General features: G+C 40.2%; 1 protein-coding gene across 2 annotated transcripts in view; it reads right to left on the bottom strand.

Annotated features, from left to right (window-relative positions):
• MACROD2 (mono-ADP ribosylhydrolase 2) overlaps window positions 1–12,113 on the bottom strand; it is a 1,974,291-nt gene that overhangs the window by 112,484 nt on the left and 1,849,694 nt on the right. For both annotated transcript variants that reach the window (XM_059134074.1, XM_059134073.1), the window contains exon 12: window positions 455–517. In XM_059134074.1, coding sequence (XP_058990057.1) covers window positions 455–517 — 63 coding nt within the window. The remainder of the gene's footprint in view (window positions 1–454; window positions 518–12,113) is intronic.

The raw sequence follows: 12,113 nt of genomic DNA, 5'->3' as shown, positions 1-12,113 counted from the left end.
AAGAACTTTCTACTCCTCATGAGTAGAACTTTCTACTTCCTCATGGAGGGAAAGCCTCTTATTTGTTTCCTTTGAACATTTTGTATTTTATTTTTTCTCCCCAAACTAAATCTGCTAATTTTGAGGTTGCCAAGTTCTGAGGTAGCACTGCTCTTGATCCAAACTTTGCCTGTTGCTCTTAGAGCATTTCTAAGCAAAGTGTTGTTACACAGAAGAAGAATGGAATTGGTGAATGGGGAATGAGAGCGCACCCTTCTGACTGGAAGCACTGTCACCTATAGTCAGTGGAATTGGTGGCTTCTTGAGGGAGACCTACACGAACACGGCAATCAACCTGGTGAAAAGGTATAAGCATGTCTAGAAAACAACATCTGAGTGAAGTTACTGTTCATCTCTGTGGATGGATAAGGCCTAGGAGACTCTTCAAAAAAAAAAAAAAAAAATCTGAGCCCACCTGCTTCTTGGCTCTGCTCTTCCGTTTCTTCTGTATTTTGTTTTTCCTCTGGACCGTTCTCATCTTGCAAGAAAATCACAGAGGGGGAAGAAAAAAAATACATCAAGTCAATTTATGAAATATCTCTTTATGGCTAATAGGCAGCACTGAAATTAATTGTAACCAATGTAGCCTGACTCCCAAAGCAAGACAGAGAGATGAATCAGAGGCCTGAAACAGAAAAATTACCTACATAAATAGGTGCATTTATACTTGTCCCTTCTTACCTGATTTGCTTGATGAAATATTCTACTATAGTAAACCAAATTCACTCAGCACTCCTACAACAGTTCTCTCCTTGCACAGCATTTCCCAAAATGCAGTACTGATCTTAATTCGAATCTGTGTTTCTCCCTTGACAGAAGCGATATACACTGTGTAAGGAGATTTGCTTGATTAAGCTTCTATGACTCCTTTTCCTGTTTGATATATGTTGCAAAAATATCTATTTTTAGCTAATGTACACATGACAGTCTAACACATCTATGCTATGAGATACTTTGTCTTGAAAAGACTACATTGGTCAAGGATACACCATAGTACATAACTCCTTGAAAAACAAATCACTGGGCAGGTTTGGTGATGGCTGTGTGCTAGAAACTGGTTAACATTTTCTTTTGGCTTAAAATGTGTAATATATACCGGTGGATTTATGGGTAGAAAAAATAAACTTTTCAAAGGCAAATAAAGGCAGGATTTTCTACCTCATTGCTGGGAGACTTTCCAAATCCCTTCTTGTTTGGAAAATTTTTTAAAAAGAAAAATTTATATAAAGACACCGGAACAGAACATAAAGCATGTTGAGTACAGAAAGCAGAGAAGCAGAAGTGAGTAGCATATATTACTATGGGTTAAAGATGGCCATAGATCTTCGTCTCTCAAGAAATGGAATTTTTCTCTCCTCTTCTTGAATCTGGACTGATTCTGTGACTAGATCAGTGAAATATGGAAATGATGTCTGGGATCCCCAAACCAAGGCCTCAGAGGACTAGAAGCTTTGACTTTCTCCCTCTGCGAAGCCAGTCACCATGTTGCAGAGATGCTTAGACTAGCCCCCTAAGAGAGAGGCACATGGAAAGAGAGTAGTGCCATGTGGCAAAGCATTGAGGGGCCAGACACATAGGAGAATCCTTCTGCACCTTCCAACTTAGCCCAGCTGCCTGCTGCATGCAGGCAAACCATGACCTCACCAGCACTACCAAGAGCTGAAGAATCACCCCGCTGAGCCCTTTTCAAAGTCCTGACCCATCACCAGGCTCAGATCACTTAACTTTGTTTTGCTTGCTTGCCTTGACCCAGCATCCATTCCTACTACCAGCTCTTAATCCAGAGGAGGGGAATCCTCCCTAGAGGAGGACTCAAACAGGAATGCTCAAACAAGAGCCTCAAAAGCAATGGGAAAACATTTCACCAAGTTGCTCTGAAAAAGAACTGACCAAAGAGAGTTGCACATGCGAAAACATTTGGAATTGACTTGAATGAAAGAAAAAAGTTTATAATACAGTGACATAGATAAATGAGTGAATGAATGAATGAATAAATGAGAGTGGCATTCTGAAGTATGGAAAAAATGCTACCAATGAAAACATAATTATGTATACAATTCCCTCTGCCCAACACCTGTGCTGTCTAGAGGGATACAGGCTAACTTTGAACAGGAGAACCCGAGGCAGCTCTATAGGTACCTAGACCCAATGTTCTAAATGGCATATTTACAGTGCTGCTTAACGGTCTGACATTTGCTCTGTTTTAGTTCTCCAAGCAGATGACGGCATTGGGTTTTGCTCTAGGAGGGAAACAGCCATCCTTGCTGCTCTTGCTCCCTTAACAAGGCTAAGTGAGTGCTGCAGCATGTGTTAAATCTGTGGGTCAGTATTTTCCCCCTTCCTCCCACCAAATGGAGTCAGAATCAAGCAGGAGAAATCTGCCAGCTTTTCTGTCTCTCCCAGTGGACAGTCTTTTTAACAGAGATTTCACAATAGGTTTGCAGTCCGCAGTGACAGGCTGCCTTTAAAATTAGTCTGGTTACCGAGTTTCCTTGAGAGTAAAAAGCCTTCTTGCGCTAGAGAAGATAAGAGGGCAAAGAGAAACACATTTTCAGTGAGAGGAAGGTGAGCAGTTGGTTCTAGCAGTTCGAAATGCATGAGAGGGACATTTCCAGTCAGACCCCCGAGGCCGGCTTTATAACAATAAAAACCAGTCTGTTTTCCTAAGGTACCCTGACTGGGTTTTTAACCCCTCTGCATTTGCGTGCAGTCCCACTCCCTAACACAGCCACCCGAGGGACATGCTCTTGGTTCCCACTTTGAGCCTTGACTGCAGGATCCAGTTGCAGTATTTCTGCCCTACAAAGAAAACTCAAGAAATGACATGTTTATTACCGAGTAAGTGCATTCTAGAAGAATGCTGCATTTGCCATTTGAGTAACGTGGCCTCGGAGGATAAGGTTTAGGTACGTTGCTTTCATCCGTCTCTAGACAGTTCACCCTTAGAGCCAGCAGGGGGAGCCAGCGTAGAAGTCTCGCTTTCTAAGCAAGCGTTCTCCCGCAATTAGATTTAACATTCCTTTCACTCTTTCAGAAGGACACATTGGCTGGCTTATAACTTTCCATCCATTTAAAATGCCTCAAATGAGTGGGTTCTTACTGAAACAGGGGTCTTCCACTGGTAGGGGGAAAAATCCCTTTACACAGTTACCAGTAAGTATTTATTTGATAAGGACAAGCTTTCCTTTTCATCAGCTTTGTCTGTCTAGCTATCTTCACAGGAAACCCATAAACAATAAAAAGTTAAGTAGAGTGGCGAATATAAACTTGTGGTTTTTAGAAGGGATTTAAAGGCTTACAATAAATGTGAAGAAATATAGGGAAGTGACAGGCAATTCTGTTAGCTTAAAAAATGTCACGAAAAAGCTAAATTCTTGTAGTTAGTATGCATTTAAGATCACATATTTATTTCAGATAATAAATTCCCATAGCATTCAGGGTGGGAGTCACATCACATACTATTTTCTCAAGCCAAAAAGCGTGGTAATCTGTGAGCATTTTAGTTGTTGCATAATTTTTGTTTCTTCACTATTCACTATTCATTCTTCACTCTTTCAACCCGTATTTATTGAGCATGTACTATATGCAAGGATATTTCAGCAATTTTATACAAATAAAATAAGAGACTCCTGCTGTGAACTGAATTCACGGAGGCAGTAGGAATGCATTATTTGTTGGATGATGACAAGACTGTAATCCATGTTTATTTCTGTATGAGAGAGATGCACAAGGGCAAACTCTCAATGTCATGGCCACAGATTACTATCCTGATATGTGTGGTTCTTTTTGTGAACTGTGCATGGGAAGAAAAAGGGGAAATAAATCCAAGCAAATCCATCCCTGCTACTGGAGAAACAACCTGATGTGTGTTGCCTGTTCATGAACTAATAATCTTTCTTACAGAGGTGCCGACATTTCCAGGCACAGAGCATATACCATTGAAATACAGTGTTTTGCAGATTAGATCATTGGTCCTGATTCTCCCACCATGGGCAGAGAATACATCCCAACCCACTAATGTTGGGTTTGATCAAGTTACCTCATTTAGCAAGTGAAATATTAGTGGACACAATGTGAGCAAAAGGCTTAACTGTGTTGCATAGTTGGACTTGACACCCGTGTTCCTGACATTTGTCACGACAAGAAGATGACCCTATAAGCTGCTGGTTAAAGAGGATGAGAGATATGTGGAGCAGATCACACCCAAGATATGACTGGGAGCCAAGCCCAGGCAAGTCACAGCTTGAAACAGAACTGTCCAGCAGAGCCCAGCCTACATCATCTGAATGGTAGTCAACTTGCAAATCTGTGAGCATGAGAATAAATAATTGTGTTGTAAGGGACTCTATTTGGGGGTCATTTGTTATACAGTTTTATCATGGCAACAGCTGATTAATACAAGTGGTATATTTATTTTTCTCAAATCAGGAAGGCTCAACTTTTTTTTTTTTTTTTTTTTTAAAGTCAATCCTCTTTTGTTTATAAAGAATTCAGTCTTTAATTTTATATTTTGTGACCTGGCTAACATTTCCATCTCACATGTTCCCAAATTCTCTAGAATATACACATATAAAAAATAATGTTAGCTTATATAAGAGAGGAATGATCTCAAAAATAGGCACTTCCATCAATTACACGTATGTCTTAGGTAATAGAGCAAAGTGAGTAGCAGCGTAATACTAGTTAATATCACTAATATTTATTGAATACTGGCTATGTTCTGCTCAGTGTCTAAGTACTTTGCATAGACCATAAAATTTAATTCTCAAAGCAACCCAGTAAGCATGGTATTATTATTATTACTTTTTAAAGATTTTATTTATTTATTTGAGAGATAGACCATGAGCAGGGGGAGGGGCAGAGGGAGAAACAGACTCCCCATTGGCTGCAGGCAGCCCAATGCAGGGCTCAATCCTAGACCCTGGGATCATGACCTGAGCTGAAGGCAGATGCTTAACCAACTGAGCCACCCAGGCACCCCTGGTATTATTATTATCCACATTTCACAGATAAGAAAATTGAGATACAGAGATATTAAGTAATTTGCCTAAGATCCTTCATCTAGCAAGTGGTGGAAGCAGGGTTTTGAGAATCAGCTGACACCACAGCCTATTATTCTCTTCTTGGAAACATAACTAATATTTATCTGGGCAAGATAAATTATGGGAGAGCAAATATGTGGAAAGAATGATACTTAATATAATAATAGCTAAGGAGTTAAACTATATTGTCATGCAGATTCACATAGAACACTAAGAATGTTAAGAATTGAGCTTGCCTGAGCTGGTGTAGTCACTCTAGTATGGAGATTCCTCAAAAAGTTGAAAATAGAGCTACCCTATGACTCAGCAATTGCACTACTGGTTATTTACCCTAAAGATACAAATGTAGTGATCCAAAGGGCCACATGGACCCCAATGTTTATAGCAGCAATGTCCACAATAGCCAAACTATGGAAAGAACCTAGATGCCCATCAACAGATGAATGGATAAAGAAGTGGTGGTATATATATACAATGGAATACCATGCAGCCATCAAAAGGAATGGAATTGGGCCATTTGCAATGACATGGATGGAACTAGAGGGTGTTATGCTGAGCAAAATAAGTCCATCAGAGAAAGACAATTATCATATGATCTTACTAATATGAGGAATTAGAGAAACAAGATAGAGGAGCATAGGGGAGGCAGGGAAAAATGAAACAAGATGAAACCAGAGAGGGAGACAAACAGTAAGAGACTCTTAATTTCAAGAAACAAACTGAGGGTTGCTGGGAAGGAGGGGTGTGGTAGGGATGGGGTGGCTGGGGGATGGACACTGGGGAAGGTGTGTGCTATGACAAGTCACACAAGTGCTGTGACTTGTGTAAGACTGATGAATCACAGACCTGTACCCCTGAAATAATACATTATATGTTAATTAAAAAAAAAAAAAGAATTGAGCTTTCCTGACATTTAAGCCAGGTAAGCACAATACTATAAACTATTTTTTTAATGCTAAAGTTATTTTCATTTTGGAATAATTTTAAACAATAGAAAGTTACAAGAATGGTACAAAGAGTTTTCTTTTCCTTTCTTTTCTGAACCTACTGAGAGTGAGTTGCAGATATAATCCCCTCCCGGAGCCCTGAGTACTTTAGTATATATTTTGTACAAACAAGGACATTCTCCTCCATGACAATAGTGCAACCATCAAGATCAGGAGATTATTCTGATGACACCCCTGCTCTCTAAGCCACAGACCACATTCAAGTTTTGCCAATTTTCTACACACACTGCATTTCGTTGTAACATGTGTTCAGTCTCCTTCAACCTAAGAATCGAGATGCCTTCCTGACCTTGCCTAAGTTCTGTGCTGGGTGTTTGCCACCTCACCCCAAACCCCCTTTGGTGTGAGTGCCTACTTTCTCAGCCCTACTTACTGGCTTTAGAAAGAAAGGGAAGAAAGATAGGAAGGAAAGAAGGGAGGGAGGAAGGGTGAGAGAAGGAAAGGAAGGAAGAAAGGAAGAAGGACTGGAAGAAAGAATGAAAGAAAGGAAGAAAGGAAGGGCAAAGGAAGGAAATAAAGGAAGAAGGAAAGAAAGAAAGAGAGGAAGGAAGGAAGGGGACGGATGCTTAATTTCAAACACTAAAGCTTTGTTCTGGAGGTGTCACCAGCCCATTAGTCAATGTCAACAGATGGGTGTAAGGAAAATTAAGTTCCGAAGTTGGCTGCCTCGTTGTTCTAATGAAAAGCTTCACATGCATCTTTCAGTGCAGATAAAAAGAGATGTCCAGTTGAGTCCTCACCATCTAACATGATTGGTAGCTGCTGCTCTGAGTGTCTCCTTGGTACCAGGCACTTCAGACTTTCAGGCACCTGACACCTATTACTATGAATGTCCCACGAGTCTTACTAAATTAGACTTTTATCTACATTTTTACAGATGAAGAAATCATGATTGTGGGAGGCCGAGTAACTTTCCTGAAGTCCTGTGAACAGTGGCAGAGCTGAGTCTTAAACTCAGGTCCAGATCATGCCAAAGCCCGAGTTTTCTTTCCCTTGCAGATTCCTGTCACCTCTTCAGACTCTTGGTGGTAGCGTTGTAAGTCTTTTTTGAGAGGGAGGCCCTTACCCTTGCTGTGGTGTCCTCAGTACCCAACACAGTGCCTAAGTTCATTGGGGGCTCCATAAATGCTTGTCAAAGGATTAAAAAAGAAACTTCATTTTCCCCTAAGCAGTAATTATTATTTATTATTTTGCTTGAACTGGATTTCAGTTTTGGGTGTAGAAAAGGTATGTTATCTATCTGAGCCTCTGCTTGAAGCTCATTAAATTGTGAATTTGTTTTGAAATGTCAAGTGTCTTTGATCACAAACAAGGGTTCCCAAAAATCCAGTATGGTGACAGGGAGGGAGCACAAGTAACTAGAGTTCATCTGCTCTCACCGCCGTCCAGGTTCAGCCTCCTTTCCCCTCTCTTCCCTGGGTGGTGACAGTGGCTTCAGTTCTTGTCCTCCAGATCTGCTCTCAAGCTAGAGGCCAGGTTGTTTTCCAATATAAGTAAGATCATACCGTTCCCCTGCTCAGATGTTGCTCAAAGGAAGCAAGGCTCTGTGTGGTGGATTACACTATGGTTTTCCTGCCCTGACATTTTTCTAGAAGCTTCCTATGCACTCTGCTCCAGCCATACTGGCTGGTCTCTTCCCCTCTGGTCTTTCTACTGCCTTTCCCCTCTGCCTGAGGTGCTTCCAAGTCCTCCAAGTCTTGGCTCAAAATGTCTCCTTCTCCATGAGGTCTATGCTGAACACTCTACTTAAAATTACAATATCTCCCCACCCCTATACCCTTCATCTACCTTATGTGGATGCATCATTTTCCAAGATACAGTGTAGGTAAGTATTCTATTCATTTTCTGTATATCTCCCCCACTTGAATGTAAGCTCCACCAAGGTAAGGATGTTTGTTTCCTTCATTGCCTGAGGCCTTCTAAACATCTAGAAGGAACACCTGAATAAACACCTAAATATTTGTGGATCAGTGAAATATGCTCCTTCCTGACCTGGGCTTCCAGAGCTAGTTACAAACTAACCAGGAAAAACAGGGGGAAATTAACTCCTCTTGCAAGATCATTAGGTCCCTTGAAACTTGAGGTTCATATATCATGTAGGGTGGCATTTTTCCAGGAAGGTGCCCCAGATACAGAACCCAGGTTCTTGTTAACAATACCTCTATTGCTACCTAGAAGAGTCACTTAGGGAAGGAACCCTTGTTACAATTCAGTTATCCAGACTAATAACCAAGCACCTCCTGGGAAGAGGGAGGGGCAAACATAGCCCATTTGGGGAAATGCTTGCTTTCCTGCCTGCCAGTACCAATTCTACTTGAAACAAATACTATTGTAACCATATGTCATTCACAGAGACTGTGCAAGAGCCACGGTTGGTCTTCAGTTATAGGACAGAGAAGACAATCAACTTAATCTTCTTTCTTCTTTCCTCTCTCCCCCCACTTCCTTCCTTCTTTCCTAAGATTTATTTATTTATTTTAAAGAAAGAAAGAGAGAGAGATCATGTGCAGAGGGGCAGAGAGAGAGGGAGGAGAGAAGTAGGCTCCCCACTGAGTGTAGAACCTGATATGGGGTTTGATCCCCCTACAACACATGAGATTGTGACCAGAGCTGAAATCAAGAGTCAGTTGCTTAACCAACTGAGCAACCCAGATGCCACAGTCCTTTTTTTTTTTTTTCCTAAGAATGTACTCAAACAGCATACTTGTCCATGTAGGAGTAAGAGGAAATAATTGAACCTGTTACTTTTAAAGCAGATATGTCTGTTAAGGGAGAACCAAGTGTAACATAAATTCAATGAAAGGAATATATAAGACTGTAGCATGCAACTGTCCTCTCCATATATTTTGTATGATGGTAAGTAGAAGGCCAAGCGTTCAATAAGAAACTCAACGAATACCTGCTGAATGATTGAATTTTGTAGCATTTCCACAATGAAGGTATGATCCTAGCATACCAAAACTTGCCATGACATAACTTGTTATAAAAATAGCACAAAGCAATGCACTAGAGAGCTATTTTCAATATCACACACACCCTCTTAATAGATAACATATGGTTCTCCCATATGGCATGTACAAATACTTTTACCCTGATATGGTTAGCTTTTAATCCAAGGATTTCCAAGTACTTTACAAACACTATTCATTAGCACAGTCTTCCCCGGGGAAAGTTGCAATGCCTCGCAGAGATACAAAGCATCCTGCATATAATCAATAACCATTAAGGAATGACAATAATAAGAAATACATTAATGTGGTCTTTTTTTTTTTTTTTTTTTAATACAGATTAGGAAACAAACAAATGGGAACTAAGCTGCTTTCTTAAAGTCTTCCCATGACTTTATGGTGCAACTGAGGCTACAAATCAATTTATGCTGATGCTTATGGTTATTCTACCAGGTGACCTACATTGGTGAATTGACTGTAAATTACACTGGTTTTCAAGTACACACATAAGCTTGTGTCTGCAACATAACTGGGAAAATTATGAAAAAAATAAACAGCATAATAGCATTACAGTGCTCTTTCTCTCCAACAAAACAACAATTGCCATTTCTATTAACATTAAGCCCTAAGGTTAAATTTCCTTCTAAAAACTATTTCTCTCTATTGTCACTTATGCTTCTATATCAAGAAAACTGGTGTGCCTACACATTTGTTTAAAACAGGCACACATTGTGCTCTCTGCAGATGTTAAAACAGAACTGGCAAGATGAAACACTGTTTCACTTTATTGAAGAAGAGAAAGGATATAAAGATGTTCTTTGAATAGAAGAATCATTCCATAAATAAATGGAAAAGCTGCTTGGTATCTTTGCCATCAATTAACATTTGGTGAGTACGTATGAAGTTCAAGATGGTGGAGAGGAAATAAACTAGGCTATGAGGAACACAAAAGCCTTTCCCTTTGGGAGTTGATGGAAGAAAGCTGGACAGAGTGATTTCAACAGCTATATCTTTCTGTATCACTTGCTCAAGGTGAAAATGAGGCTGGAGGCAATTATTCAGAGAAAAATAAGAGAATCTATCTTGCATGTGTAAATCTGAGTAAATATTGGTCATTTAAGCTGAATTAAGTGAGGAATATCTAAGCAAGTGCTTCAGTTCTCCACTTGCTTTGCTGTGGGGAGAATGTGCATGTGTTCAGAGCAGGTGTGTCTCTCAGGGAGAGCACAGTATACACAGGCTTGATTGTAGGCAGCTCCACGTGGTTATGGGAAGTAAAATCGTCCGTCTTTGTGTTTCTACCATTCCCCCCCCCCCCTTTAACAGAGTTGTGCCTTCAGTGTTGAAACATGCTATTTTAAGTGGTAAAAGCAGAAATTTTACCATGCTGCTTGGGATTTTGAAATTTAGGAAGAAGGCAATGTGTGGGTTTTCCATGATTCAATACGAATGCTTTATAAAAAGGTGTCCTCATTCAAATTACAAATCCTATAGATGATAAAACTTGACCGCTTCTCCCAAGCTTACTAACAACTATAAAAACAGCAATGTAACACATGTGTTTTATCTTTTTTAAAAAACTGCAGAATTCCAGTAAAGGTTTTGTTTAGCCCAATGTTCACTTAATAGTTATTTGACATTATTGTACCAGAATAAATTTCATGTTGAAATTTATTAAATTAAATTAATAAATTAAATTTATTAAAATAAATTTCATGTTGAAATACATGAAAATAATTCATAAGTGCAGAAATCACACTCATAGAAACGCAGCATGTCCAAATTGAGATGTGCTATGAATGTCAAATACACATCCTCTTTTAAGGACAGCACAAAACAAGGTACAATAGCTCATTAACAATTTTTACACATTGTGTAACATTGATTACACATTGAAATGCAACACTTTGGCTATATGGTTTAAATAAAATATAGAGTTAAAGTTAATGGTGACTGTTTCTCTTAGTGTTTTTTTTTTAAACATTGCTCCTCAAAAATTTAAAGTTACACATGCATCTGTGATTCGTGTTGTATTCCTATAAGTGGAGTTGACTAGTGAGGAAGGGGGCTGCAGAGCTCAGAGTCCAGTGGGCAGATGGATATTGAGGCTGAAACTATCAAATCCACTCCCCTGTTCCCTCTTTATTCACCAATGGCCTCTCCTCGTGAACACCTATATTGCCCTGCCTTAGGGGTTTTTCTAGTCTCAACAGGATCCTTGTCCTATGCAACCAGTTTGGAAGCAGCCCCCCAACCTGTGGTTGGGGATAAGGTAAGGGTAAGGTTGGGGATGAGGAGAAAATAATTAATACTTGCCCTCATTCCCCTGGAGTTGGAGAACTCTGGGGCACAACCCACAGAATTCCCCTACAGGTTCCATCCCAACTACCCACAGGATAACCTGCCTATTCATGAACCCATTTTCTTCCTTTCCTGTCTGAAAGTAGAGTTTGCCAAGAGGACTTCTATCCAAGAAGGTCATCAGAGGGGACTTCTCTGTGCAAAGGGTATTTGAGCTGATAAGTTCAAGGCATTTATTATGTGAAATTAATTGGTAGAAATTAATGAATCAAAAAGGCAGAGGTAGATGAATTTTCCAGTTAGAGCGAAAAGCATGTCCGTAGGACCTGTTGCAGGAGAGAACCTGGCATCCTTGAAGACTCGGGGGTAGCCAATGGGGCTGGTGTAGAGTGAGTACCATGAGATGGGCCTAAAGGGAAGATACCCAGGCATTGGGGAATGTTCCAAAGGTTAGGGAACAAGATCTAGAGGAGAAGGTGAGCATGTATATTTGGAGAGTCACATGATTTTGTTCTGCAGGACCACTGGAAACAAAGGGAGTGGAGCAAGGAGAGAAGCCAGAAGAAGAACAAGTGGTTATGGTATAAAGAACTCTTTACCCCTTACCAAGAGGAGGGAGATGCTTCCATGAAGGGGGTTAGGGATCCACGGTTTCTCTCTCACCTAGCTGCTTTGTGGGTTCTGGATTGATTGGGGTGGGGGAAGAAGGGGGGGTTAAGTGACCCACATGGAACTGAGAAAATACTCCAGATAAGAGATGATGAAAGTCTGAGATT

This window comes from Mustela lutreola, chromosome 9 (assembly GCF_030435805.1).
Source record: "Mustela lutreola isolate mMusLut2 chromosome 9, mMusLut2.pri, whole genome shotgun sequence".
In the NCBI taxonomy this organism is placed as follows: domain Eukaryota; kingdom Metazoa; phylum Chordata; class Mammalia; order Carnivora; family Mustelidae; genus Mustela; species Mustela lutreola.
Note: the sequence above shows the minus strand (reverse complement) of the source record. Positions and strands in the feature narration are given on the sequence as shown.